General features: G+C 40.9%; 1 protein-coding gene across 1 annotated transcript; it reads left to right on the top strand.

Annotated features, from left to right (window-relative positions):
* Positions 1–4,602: 4,602 nt before the first annotated feature.
* Positions 4,603–10,565, top strand: LOC117518157 (E3 ubiquitin-protein ligase RBBP6-like; the record flags this gene model as incomplete). The annotated part of the gene is given in 6 exon segments (XM_034179215.1): positions 4,603–4,671; positions 4,921–5,051; positions 5,514–5,575; positions 5,578–5,685; positions 9,429–9,475; positions 10,503–10,565. Coding segments are annotated over 6 exon segments (480 nt in total), but the record flags the coding sequence as incomplete, so codon positions are not given.
* Between the last annotated feature and the right edge of the window lie 7,844 nt (positions 10,566–18,409).

Consider the following 18,409-nt stretch of genomic DNA (forward strand, 5'->3'; position numbering starts at 1 on the left):
TCAACAGAATATGGCGTCACAGCAGGACCCAGTTCCCTTACCAATATGGCCGCCAATCTCGTGCTGCCTCTCCTGCGGGCCCTCCCCTCTCTGAAAAAAAAGTTAGGTGCCGCTACGTCATTGCGTCGTATCATAGCAACAGCGCCACATCGTGTTTGGATCAAGGAGCTGCAGGAGCTGTTTGTTAGTTGAGGGAAAGTTGGTCTTAAATGAAGTCTGAAATTATTTTTGTCTGAGAAAAACAGCTTTATTTCTGTATAATGATCTTGTAAGAGCCATTTTATTTATTCATTTTTAGCTAATTGCTTTTTAAGCTAACATCACAGTTAATCTTTAAAGTTCAGAAAACACAAAATATATTGGCTTCACTTTGCCCAAATCATGGCTTTGCTGAACTATAAATGTTTTAAAGTAATTTATGTAGATCTGCATGCTAAATGTCTGTGACAAACTGTTTAACAACACTTAGAAGTGTTTGTTTTAATATAGTTAATGTTTTTTTTTTTTTTGCTTGTTTTTTTTTTAGCTTGTTCACTGTTGTTTAATAATAAGAATCATTAAAAAAAAAAAAAAAATCCTGGCTTGATCAGTCTTTCGTCCTGCAGATGTGCACTGGGATTTTATGCCCAAAATATTAAATTTCTCCACATGAAAAAAAAAAAAAGGTTTTTCAGACTTTAAATAAACTTTAAATATTCTTTGTAGTGCCACAATAAGTCACACTCAGTGTGTTCGTGAAGCACCATTTTTGCAAAGTTTAGAAATTGCAACAATTTATTTTGATACATTAAATCATTTCTGTAATTACTTTTAATAATAAAGAAATACTAACATTTTTTGCTGTTTTTTTGAATTTCTGATACTTGCACGCTGTTTGCACCTTGCAATTTGAAGATTGACATTTACAAAAAAAAATCATACATGCGATTAATTTAATTAATCACAATGCTTGTAACTGATTACAATAATTTTTAAAATTATATAAATATAATAAATACCTGTGTAACTAATGAAGTTGCTGTTAAGTCAGTGTTTGTGGAAATCTTTTCACAGAATTAACTTTTATGTTGATGATAGCTGGGGGAGCTCCTTAGTTATAATTACAATAATGTTCATGTTTTACATCGAACTGATCCACTGATTAATATCATCCTGAAATGTATTGAAACACTTTCTGTCTTTGTCTTTTTCAGCCTCCACAAACAACAGCCTGATCTTTTCAAGTTCCACAATGACTTTCAGACACTCTGTCAAAGGCCACGCCTCCTCAGACAGGAAGCGCCGCAACACGTAACTAATGTTTTCATTTATTTGCTGTTGTTTCCTTTTTAACCATTAAACTTTGTTGGATGTAGATAAAAGTAAGCAGCCTGTAGTTAAGGTAACTGTCACGGGAAAGAGAAGTCGGGGTCCCCCGCTGGAGCTGTTGCCCCCGTGACCCGAACCCGGAAAAGTGGTTGAAGATGAATGAATGAATGATTTATTGACTGGATGATGAGGACTTGTGACTGGACATTGAAGCAATGTCAGTTCTTATAAATGTGTTCAGAATCAATATGATGAGGATATTGAACAGTTTGGTGAACTCTGAGCAGACTTTAGCATGTTTTAATATTTGGATTTTCTGTGTTCGTTTCTTTTGTTGATATTCAGTGTCGACTCTTTAAAACATGGAAAGATTTCCTTATTTGTGTTTTTCAGTGTTAAATAACCATGAAGCCTCCCGGTCATAAATTATTTCTGTTTTTGTGTTTCAGTGCAAACAGCGAAGCTGAAAAAATCCTGGAACCGCTCGGACCCTTTGAACCAGTACGGAACCAAACCCAGTCCCACCGCACCTTTTTTTTCCTGCACCACTGCATATTTGTTTGAATTAGAAGTTGAATATTTGTTTGTTATGAAGTGAACATTCATGTGTTCTTTTTCAGAAACTGACTGACGACATGACGGAGGAGGAAAAAATCAAAGCCGCTGTGTCGTATTCCTGCTACGGTTCCACACAATGAGTCACTTCTGTCAAAATTTCATGTCTCGTCCTTCATCCACAGCTGTGTGTTGGAACTCTGTCCCTGCTTTTTCACTTTCACACATCCTGTATATTCATTCTTTCATCTCAGCACCACGCTGGTGGACTAAACTTTGTCACCTTCAATGTTAATTTCGTCACCTGTTTTGAATTTAATCTTTTGTTCTTCTTAGTTTTAGTCATATTTAGTGATGCACATATATTTTTATTCTGTTAGAGAACTGAATGTATTTTAGTCTCATTTCAGCTGAGTCATTTTAGTCTTTTTGATAAAACACATTACATTATTCTGATTATCATTTCAGTTAAGTGTTTCACACATCTGAAATACTGAATGTTGTCATGACCTGACAAAATACACTTGTTGAATTGCTGAAGGTTTGTGTTTTTTTTTCCGATTTTAAATCCACAAGGCTTCCTGTCAGATACAATTAGACCGACATCCATCCTTGACCCAAAATACATAAGCATACCAAACGGCAAATGTCAGCTCTCTGCGGTTTTGCTGTGATTAATGCAATTTGTTACATATCAACATACAGTATATATTGTTATATGTCATTTGGGAGGTGATGGTCTTCCAGTTAAGCGTTGGGCTTCAGACCAGAGGATCCGTGGTTCAAAACCCACCCAGACCGGAAAATCATTAAGGGCCCTTGGGTAAGGTTCTTAATCGCTCGTTGCTCCCGGTGCATGGCAGCACGCTGACATTGGTGTGTGAGTGCGTATGGGTGAATGTGAGGCATCATTGTAAAAGTGCTTTGAGCTTCTGATGCAGATGGAAACACACTATATAAATGCAGTCCATTTTCCATATTAGTCATAAATAATGTTAAAAACAAATTCCTATATGATGGCTGTAGTGTCTGCTGCTGCGCTCAAAAATCTACACACAGTAACTTTAATATGAGCTCAGCGAGCTGATCAGACACTTTAACACTGAGACAGTGTAATGTAAACTAACACACAGTAACTTTAATCTGAGCTCAGAGAGCTGATCAGACACTTTAACACTGAGACAGAGTGTAAACTAACTACAGTAACTTTAATCTGAGCCTCAGAGAGCTGATCGAGACTTTAACACTGAGACAGAGTGTAAATGTAAACTAACACACAGTAACTTTAATCTGAGGTTCAGAGAGCTGATCAGACACTTTAACACTGAGACAGAGTGTAAATGTAAACTAACACACAGTAACTTTAATCTGAGGCAGAGAGCTGATCAGACACTTTAACACTGAGAGTGTAAATGTAAACTAACACACAGTACTTTAATCTGAGCCGCAGAGAGCTGATCAGACACTTTAACACTGAGAGTGTAAATGTAAACTAACACACAGTACCTTTAATCTGAGCCTCAGAGAGCTGATCACTTTAACACTGTGAGACAGAGTGTAAATGTAAACTAACACACAGTAACTTTAATCTGAGCCTGAGAGCTGATCAGACACTTTAACACTGAGACAGAGTGTAAATGTAAACTAACACACAGTAACTTTAATCTGAGGCTCAGAGAGCTGATCAGACACTTTAACACTGTGAGACAGAGTGTAAATGTAAACTAACACACAGTAACTTTAATCTGAGCCTCAGAGAGATGATGCAACACTTCACTTTAACACTGAGACAGAGTGTAAATGTAAACTAACACACAGTACCTTTAATCTGAGCCTCAGAGAGCTGATCAGACACTTTAACACTGTGAGACAGAGTGTAAATGTAAACTAACACACAGTACCTTTAATCTGAGCCTCAGTGAGCTGATCAGACACTTTAACACTGTGAGACAGAGTGTAAATGTAAACTAACACACAGTAACTTTAATCTGAGCCTCAGAGAGCTGATCAGACACTTTAACACTGTGAGACAGAGTGTAAATGTAAACTAACACACAGTAACTTTAATCTGAGCCTCAGAGAGCTGATCACTTAAACACTGTGAGACAGAGTGTAAATGTAAACTAACACACAGTACCTTTAATCTGAGCCTCAGAGAGCTGATCAGACACTTTAACACTGTGAGACAGAGTGTAAATGTAAACTAACACACAGTACCTTTAATCTGAGCCTCAGTGAGCTGATCAGACACTTTAACACTGTGAGACAGAGTGTAAATGTAAACTAACACACAGTAACTTTAATCTGAGCCTCAGAGAGCTGATCAGACACTTTAACACTGTGAGACAGAGTGTAAATGTAAACTAAACACAGTAACTTCAATCTGAGCCTGAGAGCTGATTAGATACTTTAACACTGTGAGACAGAGTGTAAATCTAAACCCTTTCTTCATTAAATGTTTGTGATGGATGGATTTACTCTGCAGCATGTTTATTCTTTTTGTAATTTTTGATAAGTTGTGTGGTTTTATTTAATTATAAACATTTTAGTCTCATCTTTTGTCAACAATAACACATATTAACTTTGTCTTTTTGAACAGTGACGTCATTTCGTCCTCGTCTCGTCTTTGTCATGAAAAAAAAATGGTTGTTGACAAAGATATTTTGTCTCATCTGATGAAATTAACACAATTCACCTTTGCTCTTTTCTTCACCTCCATAGTTATCAGTTGGATGATCGTCGCCTGCCAATTACGTGTGTTATCGCTGTGGACAAGGCGGTCACATCAGGGACTGTCCCACCCATCAGGTAAGAACAGAGTCAGTGCCCGTCACACAAATTCATCCTCAGCTCCACCAAATGTGCAACTTGTTTATCAGAGAAAAATCTGAAATTTCCAACAATATTCCACAGTAATTCTCATCCTGTGGTCATTCTGATAAGTGGCTCCAAAGTGCTGCTGTACAGCGACTCATCCAATAAACACACTATGGATGATGTTTCACACGTTCATGCTGAGCATTGAAGCCACGCCCTATTTGTGTTCTCTTGGAGCAGGATGAAAGTTTTCGGCCGCTGAAGAGGAGCTCAGGTATCCCTCGTTCCTTCATGATGGAGGTGGATGATCCTAGTGTGGAAGGAGCCATGGTGACCGCCACGGGGGAATTTGTGATTTCCACCATAGATGCGTGAGTGACAACAAAAGAGTCAGGATGTGTGTTTGTGTGTGCAAATCACTGTTTCTTCTGTTTGATTGAAAACTTCCTTTTAACAATTATTTACTCAGAAACAATTTCAAACAGTTAAATGTTCCTTCATGTGAACATTTGTTAATTTTTGTTTGATTTGAACTGGTTGGAGTAGATTGAATCTGTTCTCACTGACAACAGATTTAAACTCTAAAGCAGCAGCAGAATGTCTTCAAGGTGCTCCTTTATCTGCTTTCTGGAGACCAGAGACAATCTTTGGCCCAAATGTTTGTCACCAGTCAGTAGTTCTGCTCTGATTCTGCACAAACACACAGACAGAAATCGGCGAGGTCGTCACATCAAATGTCACGTGTTCGCTCGTCGTCACATTCAGTCAAACCATCATCTGATGCTGTGAAAGTGGATCTGATGACGAGTGTGTGATAAAACGTGTCTCTGCAGTGAGGCGTACAGATGTCAGAAGAAGGAGAGACCCCCGTTCCTTCCACAGGACCCACCCACCACCACAAAGAGGAGGAGCCGATACCTGAGGTCGTCTGTTGTCCCATCTGTCAGGAGCTGCTTCGAGAGGCCGTGATCGCTCCGTGCTGTGGAAACAGCTTCTGTGACCAATGTGAGTGTGTGCAACAGTACACACACACCCACACTCATTTTCAACCGCTTAGTCCGATTAAGGGTGGCGGGGGGGGGGGTTGGGGGTGGAGCCTATCCCAGCAGTAATACAGCGCAAGGCAGGTACACCCTGGACAGGACGCCAGTCTGTCGCAGGGCCACATACAGACAAACAAACACATTCACACTCGCACGCACACCTAGGGACAATTTAAAGTTATCAATCCCTTCACCTGCGTGTCTTTGGATGTGGGAGGAAGCCGGAGCACCTGGAGAGACCCACGCAAACACAGGGAGAACACACAAACTCCAAACAGAAAGGTCACAGGTGGGAATCGAACCCATGACCTCCTCGCTGTGAGGCAACAGTGCTAACCACTAAGCCACCGTGCTGCCCGCTGGTTTAATAATGTTAAATAAATTAAAAATAAATAATAATTTGTTGAGTGAGCTTTCATAAGTGTGTATTAATATAATATTAAAGATGTGGAGAAACGACTAAATTGCTGAATAAAGATTAGAAATATTTATTTTTGTGTTGATCTGTATTCTGTAAAGTAGTGACTTCAGTTTTCACCATTCAATTAGACGTCTCACTTTCATAAGTCTCAATTTATCCCTTTTGTTAGCCTCTGTTTTTTTTCTTCACATCAGGTTTTATATTCTGTAAGATCAAATTCATAGAATGGAAATGTTTTTTCTCTCAATTTGGTGGGTCACATGGCAGTCACTTTGACACTGTATATCCCAGACAGCAAATAGAACCGGGCCGGATGTAGTCCAACATCTGGTACCAATTCTGAAAACAGATCCAGTCCAGACAGTTTTTGCACCCTGGCCCAGATCCGGCACGGCGCCGCTTTACAGTTCTGGAACAGATCCGGACCAGATCTGAACTGGATCCGCAAAACACCAACTGTTTACAGACCATATCTGGCACAGATCTGGGACAGATGTGGACCGCATCACAGCACCATGGCAGGAACATGGGGCATAACGATAAGCAATTTTATCTGCACTTGGTAGAAACTATCCATTAGCGGTTGTAAACTCTGTACTCTGTAATCGTGATCGTCACTAAGCTTTTTTAAATGCTTATTGCAAAGCGGTTTGTTTATTTACGACAATCAAGTTTTATAAATCCAGGGACACTGATCTGTGTGTTATACGAGGGCTGTCCGTAAGTATAGGTCCTTTTTATTTTTTTACAAAACTATATGGATTTCATTCATAGTGTTTTTACGTCAGACATGCTTTGAACCCCTTCCGTTGCGACATGCTGTGAGTTTTTCCATGCCTGTCGGTGACAGTCATTCGCCCTGTGAGCACTCCTTGTGGGAGGAGTCGTCCAGGCCCTGCCGCCTCGGAGCATTCCTTTGTCTGAGAGTTGCTGAGAGGACTGGCGCTTATTGTTTGTGATCAAAATTTTTCTAACCCGTTGTTGCGACACATCGAAGTGGACATTGTTCGAAAATTAAGCTGGTTTTCAAGTGAAAATTTAACAGCTGATGAGAGATTTTGAGGTGATCTGTCGCTTTCAGGACTTTTCACGGTGGCAGCGTCGCGACTGCTGCGTTCTCAGGCAGACCGTCCATCAGCCTGTTTCAAGCTTAAACCCTCCACAGTTCAGGCTCTATTTGATCCAGGACGTCGTGAGAGAACAGAGACGTTTCAGAAGAAGTCGGTTTTCAGCACTTTTATCCGGATATTCCACTGTTAAAGGAGATTTTTTTTAATGAAAGACGTGCGGACGGTCCGCGCGTCGGGACGCAGCCGGCGCAGCGCGGCGGCACAGGAAGAACACCTCTGTGTTGATAACCATTTGTTAAAATCTAGTTGGCTTTTGATGGCTTTCAGTGGAGTGAGTATATGAGAAATTGTTTATCAGCTGAGATGTTCCAACTTGTCCTCAAGGCTTCCAACAGAGGTGTTTTTTCCTGTGGCGGAGCGTCGCGGCGGCTGCGAGCCGACGCTGCAATCCGCCCCGCACGTCTTTCATTAAAAAAATCTCCTTTAACAGTGGAATATCCGGAATAAATGCTGAAACCGACTTCTTCATGAAACTTCTCTGTTCTCTCACGACGTCCTGGATCAACAGAGCCCTGAAATGTGGAGGTTTTAAGCTTGAACAGGCTGATGACGCTGCCTGAGAGCGCAGCGCGACGTCTCGCACCGTGGAAAAGTCCTTTAAAGCGACAGAATCACCTCAAAATCTCTCATCAGGCTGTTAAAATTTTCACTTTAGACCAGCTAATTTTTCGAACCATGTCACTTCGATGGTCTCACAGGTTTTAGAAAAATTTTGATCAAACAAAGCGCCAGTCTCTCAGCAACTTCTCAGACAAAGGAATTCCGACGAGGGGCTGGACGACTCCTCCCATAAGGAGTGCTCACAGGCGAATGACGTCACCGACAGGCGTGGAAAAACTCACGCATGCGCACGAGGGTTCAAGCATGTCTGACGTAAAAATATATGAATGAAATCCATATAGTTTTTGAAAAAAATAAAAAGGACCTATACTTTACGGACAGACCTCGTAGATACAAATCAGTTTCCCTCGGATCCATGGAACTTACCCCTGTAAAACTTGTTCCTGCCACGGTGCTGTGATGCGGTCTACATCTGCCCCAGATCTGTGCCAGATATGGTTCTGTAAACGGTTGGTCTTTTGCAGATCCAGTTCAGATCTGGTCCGGATCTGTTCCACAACTGTAAAGCGGATCCGTGCCGGATCTGGGCCAGGGTGCAAAAACTGTCTGGACCGGATCTGTTTTCAGGATTGGTACCAGATGTTGACTACATCCAGCCCGGATCTATTTGCTGTCTGGGTATTCTACTAATATAAGAATGATAATGAATGAGATTAATTTCTCTGGATATACTCCGTGTAAACAGTGTAGTGTTTTCACATTTCTTTCAACTTGGTCCAGAAATGGTTGAATAATCTTACTTTCACCCTGGCTGACGGTTGTTTAATTTAATTTGCTATTTTCATGGAGAAGCGCTTCCGTAAAAGTGGTGTCGCAGGTGTGTTAAGTTCAGCTCTTTATATTAATATCTTTAATATGATGCGAGCATGATTATTTCCCATCTTTTAACTTCATAATGAAATTAATTAAGGATCAGACTTGTATCTGGTGTTGTGGCAGACATAATGTGTTTGACAAACTGATGGTATTTTTTTTTTATCTGGACTGGGATGAACAAATTCATTCAAATCTATTATATAAATAGGTCCGATCTTCTGTATTGTTTTGACAAATATTGGCTGTACAAATGTGGGACTGAGTTTGAATAAACGTAACAGTGAAGTCACAGCACGGAAAATGCAGATTTATGGTGAAACCTTCTCTTGTAAACATTGATCATGTCCACTGATTTTTATTTATGTCTGGTTATTAAACGCTAACCAAGATGGCAGCGCTCTGGCAACAGCCAGCGAATGAGCCAGATCGCCCCGGTCCTCCATCTAGTGAGTAAATAGAATCGATGATTCCAACACTGGAGCTCAACACACACAACATACGATGTCATCATCGTTTTCGAGTCATTGTAAACGTCACCAAACCAAAAACAGTTTGCATGAAAATAACGGAGCAGTAAAAGCTGCCAACGTCATGTGTGGTGTGAAATCAGCACTTTGATGTGTGTTTGACTGCAGACACTCTTTGATCCTCAGCATACTCGTGAGTCGTCACACTTCAGACTTCAGCTGGAACTTTTTCTTTTTCCTCCTTTTGCAGGTATCAGTGACATTCTCCTGGATTCGGAGCAACACAAGTGTCCAGCCGTAACACATCAGTCCCTCCCGTTGACTTGGTGGTCAACGTGTGCGTGCGAAAGGTGAGTGCCGATGTATCCACAGGCTGCATTTACACGATGCTTTTAATGTGATTCTGAATCTGAAATCAGGCTTGGGTTTCCCACGGCCACATCTGTTCTCTGTACGCGTGACAACACGTGTTTATTAGTCCGATTAGATCTCATTTGGGATGTTTTTATTCCCCATGATGTTAATTGCACTCCTCCCACTGCACTGTTTTTTTTGTTCTCTGTTTTTCTGTTGCACACAGCCTTTCATATTCATATTCTTTTTTTTTTTTTATCTTATATTTTATCTTATTTTGACACATATGCTATATTTTATCCTAGCATTTTATCTCTTAAGTTGCACCATTGTACCGAAGCAAATTTCCTAGTCTGTGAATCCTGTTCACTGGCAATGGCAATAAACTCTTCTGATTGATTCTGAAAAGAAGTGAACATTGTCAAGCTTTAAAAATGCTGTTTAGTAAAAATGTCCTTTGAATTTGTGTGAATTCCTCTGAAAATATACATCCATGGTTTGAGTCAAACATCAACATCTGATGTTTGCTGTTTGACAAACATGAATGATCTTATTTATCTTGAATAATGATCATGAATAAGATGCAGGAGTTTGCTGAAGCGAGCTGCTCAGTCACACTGACAGTGATTCCAGTTTGTCAGCGATGTGCACACTGAGTCACTTCAGGCAGCCTGAGCAGATACAATAGAATAACCTTTACTGTGTGTCTCAAAAAGGTCACAGAAATTCTTCTTCAACTGGCTCATAAAAACACACAAAATACTCACACAAAATTCACTGTACACTGTAAAATAATAATAAAAAAAAGGATCAGATGTGACAGATGTGGTGTGGTGGAACCAGGGCCTGTCAGCGCTTTTTACTGCACCTGATTGTTCACGTGAAGCTTCATGTGTCTGATCAGTGTTTCAGCTTCGTTATAGAAATGCACTGACACCTTTCTCTTTGTTGTCCTTCTGTCTCCTCACAGCTCGTGGACAGTTACGTCAGCGGCACGGGATATTTTAAACGCCACACCTCCCTGGCAACATAAACCATCCCAAAAAAAAATCTATTTTTATTATTGTTTTTATATAAATAGTATATGAATAAAATTTACATATAAGAAAAAGCACTTTATAACTTATGATGTGTGTTTCACTGTTGTTTTCAAATAAATTTTAAGAAATAACTAAAATGTATGTGTGTGTTTTCATCTGATCAAATACATCTGCAGCTAAGTGGATTTTTTTTTTTTTTAACAAAATGTCACAGTGACCTTTGACCAGGGATTAAAGAACATAGATTTAGGCTTCAACAGACACCGTCACAACACAGTATGCAGAGTTTGGTTATCTTTGTGCCAGGTGCCATCCTGACGCACACAGACTGGAGTTCTACCAAGAAGACAGTGACACTTTCTTATTTTTTGAGTGAACTGCCTAAAAAAGTTCTGATCTATGTTACAGGAGGTGAACAGTAATCTTCTGTTGAAAAAAGTTTAATGTTGCTCAAATGTACAAGAAAGCTGGGTTACTGGGGAAATATTGTACTACAAATTTTCAGTGTGTGTCATCTGTTAAAGTACCTGGTGGGTCCAGGACCGTTACTGTGTTTGCTGACCTTCTTCAACCCCTCGAACTTAGAAATTGGTCATAAACACAACTGAGTGTAAAGTTCATCTGAAGTGGGTCGCACCCTTCAATGAAAATTCATTACATTCTAATGCTGAATCCTGGTTTCAGCATCCAGATGTACATACAGTTGTGCACAAAAATTTTACATACCATGGCAGATTTTTTGGGGGCCATTTTTCAGAGAATATGAATGACACATTCATGCTCTGCTTTTATGGAACTTGCTGTCTGCTTCACTGGGAACGTCGCTCGGGTGGACGGGCCACAGGTGTCTTTGTCTTCACTGCTGGGGAGACAGAAGCCAAAGGAAAGACACCATTAGTATTTTGAAATGTAACTGAAATTAACATCATGTGATGACCATGAACAGGATGCCTGCAGTTCAACAGATGTACAGGAGGAGGCGTGGACAGCACCACAGACAGAAGGACTGCAGACAAAATAAATCTGTCTTTTCAGAATAAGCCATGTCACCACACTCTCACGAGCGTCACTAGCTTAGCTTATGACAAGCTAAAAGTGGACGCTCTCGTTATGGCCGAACAACTTTCCACAGTTTCTGGGTATTCTGTGTTAGTGTTGTACCCTTGAATATGGGGTAATGTGCTGCAGTACCTCTGAAAATATGAGGAAATAATCACGAGAGTTATTTCTGGTTGTTTCTCTCACGCAGAGGTTTATTGCAATCAATATGACCAATCGTTATTTCCTCGTCTTTTTCTTAACATAAAATAGCAGACTCAAGCTAAGTTCACGTGCAGAAAAACGTATTTTAAACTCTTAAAACATGCATGAAAACGTTTCTTTAGCTTCATTCTAACATGCAATATAAACAGAAAAATACCTTAACAATGCATATAACATATTTCTAACACTGGGAAACGTTTACCTGAAAATATGAGGAAATAATCACAAGAGTTATTTCTGGTTGTTTCTCTCACACAGAGGTTTATTGCAATGAGGAGAAACCCCACGAAATCCCTCCAGTGGTGTGGGTAGACATTTACAAGTTGCAAAATAAAGGATCCCAGGATTACTAGACGATTTCCGAGAATGCGGTCACAATTCAATCAATCAATCAATCAATTTTTTTATATAGCGCCAAATCACAACAAACAGTTGCCCCAAGGCGCTTTATATTGTAAGGCAAGGCCATACAATAATTATGTAAAACCCCAACGGTCAAATGACCCCCTGTGAGCAAGCACTTGGCTACAGTGGGAAGGAAAAAAACTCCCTTTTAACAGGAAGAACCTCCAGCAGAACCAGGCTCAGGGAGGGGCAGTCCTCTGCTGGGACTGGTTGGGGCTGAGGGAGAGAACCAGGAAAAAGACATGCTGTGGAGGGGAGCAGAGATCGATCACTAATGATTAAATGCAGAGTGGTGCATACAGAGCAAAAAGAGAAAGAAACAGTGCATCATGGGAACCCCCCAGCAGTCTACGTCTATAGCAGCATAACTAAGGGATGGTTCAGGGTCACCTGATCCAGCCCTAACTATAAGCTTTAGCAAAAAGGAAAGTTTTAAGCCTAATCTTAAAAGTAGAGAGGGTGTCTGTCTCCCTGATCTGAATTGGGAGCTGGTTCCACAGGAGAGGAGCCTGAAAGCTGAAGGCTCTGCCTCCCATTCTACTCTTACAAACCCTAGGAACTACAAGTAAGCCTGCAGTCTGAGAGCGAAGCACTCTATTGGGGTGATATGGTACTACGAGGTCCCTAAGATAAGATGGGACCTGATTATTCAAAACCTTATAAGTAAGAAGAAGAATTTTAAATTCTATTCTAGAATTAACAGGAAGCCAATGAAGAGAGGCCAATATGGGTGAGATATGCTCTCTCCTTCTAGTCCCCGTCAGTACTCCAGCTGCAGCATTTTGAATTAAGTGAAGGCTTTTCAGGGAACTTTTAGGACAACCTGATAATAATGAATTACAATAGTCCAGCCTAGAGGAAATAAATGCATGAATTAGTTTTTCAGCATCACTCTGAGACAAGACCTTTCTGATTTTAGAGATATTGCGTAAATGCAAAAAAGCAGTCCTACATATTTGTTTAATATGCGCTTTGAATGACATATCCTGATCAAAAATGACTCCAAGATTTCTCACAGTATTACTAGAGGTCAGGGTAATGCCATCCAGAGTAAGGATCTGGTTAGACACCATGTTTCTAAGATTTGTGGGGCCAAGTACAATAACTTCAGTTTTATCTGAGTTTAAAAGCAGGAAATTAGAGGTCATCCATGTCTTTATGTCTGTAAGACAATCCTGCAGTTTAGCTAATTGGTGTGTGTCCTCTGGCTTCATGGATAGATAAAGCTGGGCATCATCTGCGTAACAATGAAAATTTAAGCAATAGCGTCTAATAATACTACCTAAGGGAAGCATGTATAAAGTGAATAAAATTGGTCCTAGCACAGAACCTTGTGGAACTCCATAATTAACTTTAGTCTGTGAAGAAGATTCCCCATTTACATGAACAAATTGTAATCTATTAGACAAATATGATTCAAACCACCACAGCGCAGTGCCTTTAATGCCTATGGCATGCTGTAATCTCTGTAATAAATTTTATGGTCAACAGTATCAAAAGCAGCACTGAGGTCTAACAGAACAAGCACAGAGATGAGTCCACTGTCCGAGGCCATAAGAAGATCATTTGTAACCTTCACTAATGCTGTTTCTGTACTATGATGAATTCTAAAACCTGACTGAAACTCTTCAAATAGACCATTCCTCTGCAGATGATCAGTTAGCTGTTTTACAACTACCCTTTCAAGAATTTTTGAGAGAAAAGGAAGGTTGGACATTGGCCTATAATTAGCTAAGATAGCTGGGTCAAGTGATGGCTTTTTAAGTAATGGTTTAATTACTGCCACCTTAAAAGCCTGTGGTACATAGCCAACTAACAAAGATAGATTGATCATATTTAAGATCGAAGCATTAAATAATGGTAGGGCTTCCTTGATCAGCCTGGTAGGAATGGGGTCTAATAAACATGTTGATGGTTTGGATGAAGTAACTAATGAAAATAACTCAGACAGAACAATCGGAGAGAAAGAGTCTAACCAAATACCGGCATCACTGAAAGCAGCCAAAGATAACGATACGTCTTGGGATGGTTATGAGTAATTTTTTCTCTAATAGTTAAAATTTTGTTAGCAAAGAAAGTCATGAAGTCATTACTAGTTAAAGTTAATGGAATACTCAGCTCAATAGAGCTCTGACTCTTTGTCAGCCTGGCTACAGTGCTGAAAAGAAACCTGGGGTTGTTCTTATTTTCTTCAATTAGTGATGAGTAGAAAGATGTCCTAGCTTTACGGAGGGCTTTTTTTATAGAGCAACAGACTCTTTTTCCAGGCTAAGTGAAGATCTTCTAAATTAGTGAGACGCCATTTCCTCTCCAACTTACGGGTTATCTGCTTTAAGCTATGAGTTTGTGAGTTATACCACGGAGTCAGGCACTTCTGATTTAAAGCTCTCTTTTTCAGAGGAGCTACAGCATCCAAAGTTGTCTTCAATGAGGATGTAAAACTATTGACGAGATACTCTATCTCACTTACAGAGTTTAGGTAGCTACTCTGCACTGTGTTGGTATATGGCATTAGAGAACATAAAGAAGGAATCATATCCTTAAACCTAGTTACAGCGCTTTCTGAAAGACTTCTAGTGTAATGAAACTTATTCCCCACTGCTGGGTAGTCCATCAGAGTAAATGTAAATATTATTAAGAAATGATCAGACAGAAGGGAGTTTTCAGGGAATACTGTTAAGTCTTCTATTTCCATACCATAAGTCAGAACAAGATCTAAGATATGATTAAAGTGGTGGGTGGACTCATTTACTTTTTGAGCAAAGCCAATAGAGTCTAATAATAGATTAAATGCAGTGTTGAGGCTGTCATTCTCAGCATCTGTGTGGATGTTAAAATTGCCCACTACAATTATCTTATCTGAGCTAAGCACTAAGTCAGACAAAAGGTCTGAAAATTCACAGAGAAACTCACAGTAACGACCAGGTGGACGATAGATAATAACAAATAAAACTGGTTTTTGGGACTTCCAATTTGGATGGACAAGACTAAGAGACAAGCTTTCAAATGAATTAAAGCTCTGTCTGGGTTTTTGATTAATTAATAAGCTGGAATGGAAGATTGCTGCTAATCCTCCGCCCCGGCCCGTGCTACGAGCATTCTGGCAGTTAGTGTGACTCGGGGGTGTTGACTCATTTAAACTAACATATTCATCCTGCTGTAACCAGGTTTCTGTAAGGCAGAATAAATCAATATGTTGATCAATTATTATATCATTTACCAACAGGGACTTAGAAGAGAGAGACATAATGTTTAATAGACCACATTTAACTGTTTTAGTCTGTGGTGCAGTTGAAGGTGCTATATTATTTTTTCTTTTTGAATTTTTATGCTTAAATAGATTTTTGCTGGTTATTGGTGGTCTGGGAGCAGACACCGTCTCTACGGGGATGGGGTAATGAGGGGATGGCAGGGGGAGAGAAGCTGCAGAGAGGTGTGTAAGACTACAGCTCTGCTTCCTGGTCCCAACCCTGGATAGTCACGGTTTGGAGGATTTAAGAAAATTGGCCAGATTTCTAGAAATGAGAGCTGCTCCATCCAAAGTGGGATGGATGCCGTCTCTCCTAACAAGACCAGGTTTTCCCCAGAAGCTTTGCCAATTATCTATGAAGCCCACCTCATTTTTTGGACACCACTCAGACAGCCAGCAATTCAAGGAGAACATGCGGCTAAACATGTCACTCCCGGTCCGATTGGGGAGGGGCCCAGAGAAAACTACAGAGTCCAACATTGTTTTTGCAAAGTTACACACCGATTCAATGTTAATTTTAGTGACCTCCGATTGGCGTAACCGGGTGTCATTACTGCCGACGTGAATTACAATCTTACCAAATTTACGCTTAGCCTTAGCCAGCAGTTTCAAATTTCCTTCAATGTCGCCTGCTCTGGCCCCCGGAAGACAATTGACTATGGTTGCTGGTGTCGCTAACTTCACATTTCTCAAAACAGAGTCGCCAATAACCAGAGTTTGATCCTCGGCGGGTGTGTCGTCGAGTGGGGAAAAACGGTTAGAAATGTGAACGGGTTGGCGGTGTACACGGGGCTTCTGTTTAGAACTACGCTTCCTCCTCACAGTCACCCAGTCGGCCTGCTTTCCCGGCTGCTCGGGATCTGCCAGGGGGTAACTAACGGCGGCTAAGCTACCTTGGTCCGCACCGACTACAGGGGCCTTGCTAGCTGAAGAATTTTCCACGGTGCGGAGCCGAGTCTCCAATTCGCCCAGCCTGGCCTCCAAAGCTACGAATAAGCTACACTTATTACAAGTACCATTACTGCTAAAGGAGGCCGAGGAATAACTAAACATTTCACACCCAGAGCAGAAAAGTGCGGGAGAGACAGGAGAAGCCGCCATGCTAAATCGGCTAAGAGCTAGTAGCTACGCTAAGCTAGCGGATTCCTAAAAACACGCAAAGTGAATAATGTGTAAATAATTTAGAGGTGATTCAGCAGAGGCAGTGCTTTAGTTAAGGCACGTAAAGATTACACTGGGAAACAAATCGTAATCTAGATAACTAGATCAATCTAACTGCGCAGATTAAACAGCTAACAGATACAGAAAAACACCGCTGTGCTCCGGAACAGGAAGTGATACAATACCGCAGTGAGAGCCAACCACCAGTAGAGGTGGTTGGTCTTTTGAATAGAATTACAAAACATTTAGAAAAAATAAAGAATAACATACTTTTAACCAACTCTTAACTGTATTTATATTATTCTGAAGGCTTTTATGTAAATGTATATTTATTACAAACCTTTGTAACGTTTTAAGCACTTTCCTATTTTTAACTATTTCTATTCCCTACTATTTTTAATATGACATCACCTTATGAGTTATCATTGTTTTCCCTACTGTTTTTAATAGGACATCACCTTATGAGTTATCATTGTTTATTGGCAGAGAGCTAATCACTATTTATTGGTGCTGAGCATAGTTTTTAAAGGCGTGCTACCCTTCTAACCTATCACACTCTCCTCCACTTGAAAAATGTCGTCCCGACATTATAATCAAAAACATTTACTTCCACATGTCAAAATGATCAACATTCTATGTTTACCCATTAGTCCATTAACTTGAAAGCAAACCATATCTGTGGGCTCTAACCATCACTTCACCACAGTCCAGATCTGAAGACTGAAGACTAAGGAGTCAATAAGCAGTCTATTGTCTGTGTTTATAACCATAGAAGGAAAAGTCTCGATGACAGTCTGTAGATACATCACTGGAGAGTGTCGTACCCCTGAATATGGGGTAATGTGCTGCAGTACCTGTTTACTGTAGTCCATGCATACCAAAGGGCTGAGTGTAGTACGGCTGCAGCGTAGGGAACCATGGGACCAGACCTGGGTACACAGGCAGCATAGGTGGTGCAGGCTGGACACTGTAGCAGGATGGGGTCCCTAGGTAGTCGTAGGTCATCCGTTTCGGCGGGTGTTTCTCTCGTTGAGGACGCTGGGACGTGGTCTCCTCTGCTCCCTCAGATGCAGCAGGCAACAAAGGGGCTGGAGGATCACCAGCAGCTGAATCCGTCTCCTCATGAGTTGCCTCCTCAGCAGCAGGATGACGTGCTTCCAGATGATCTCCACCAGGGGGCTCTGGTGAAACAGCAGCAAGGGCTGGTGCTGGAGGCTGATGTCTCACTGCAGCAGGTTCTTGTTCCGTTTCAGGAGGGTCTGATGGCTGGGGAACAGGTGGCTGAGGTGGTGCATAGTAAAAGCTGAACTCATCACCACTCTCCTCATCATCAGACACATGAGCATCTGGGGCAGTTTTGTCTCTCTTCTTCTGTTTTACAGGGTTGTCTTTTTCTGGGGCTGGTTCAAAAGGTAAGTGGTCACATGACATGAGTAAGTTTCTGTGTAGTACCCTAGAGTGTCCTTTGCCTCTCTCTGGTCTCACTTCATAGATTGGAAGGTCAGGCCCCATTTGTCTGACTACCGTATGAATAGTGTCCTCCCAATAGTCTCTGAGTTTCCCTGGGCCTCCCCTTGGAGTCAGGTTTTTGACCAAGACTCTCGCCAGGCTGTAACACAGAACTCCTTACTTTTGTGTCATAATGTCTTTTGCTTTTGTCAGCTGTTTTCTTGGCATTCTCATTTGCAATGGCATATGCTTCATCCATGCCCTTTCTCCATTTTTCAACATAGTCTTTGTGGTCACTAAAACCAGAAT

The sequence above is a fragment of the Thalassophryne amazonica genome, chromosome 10 (genome assembly GCF_902500255.1).
Source record: "Thalassophryne amazonica chromosome 10, fThaAma1.1, whole genome shotgun sequence".
NCBI lineage: Eukaryota > Metazoa > Chordata > Actinopteri > Batrachoidiformes > Batrachoididae > Thalassophryne > Thalassophryne amazonica.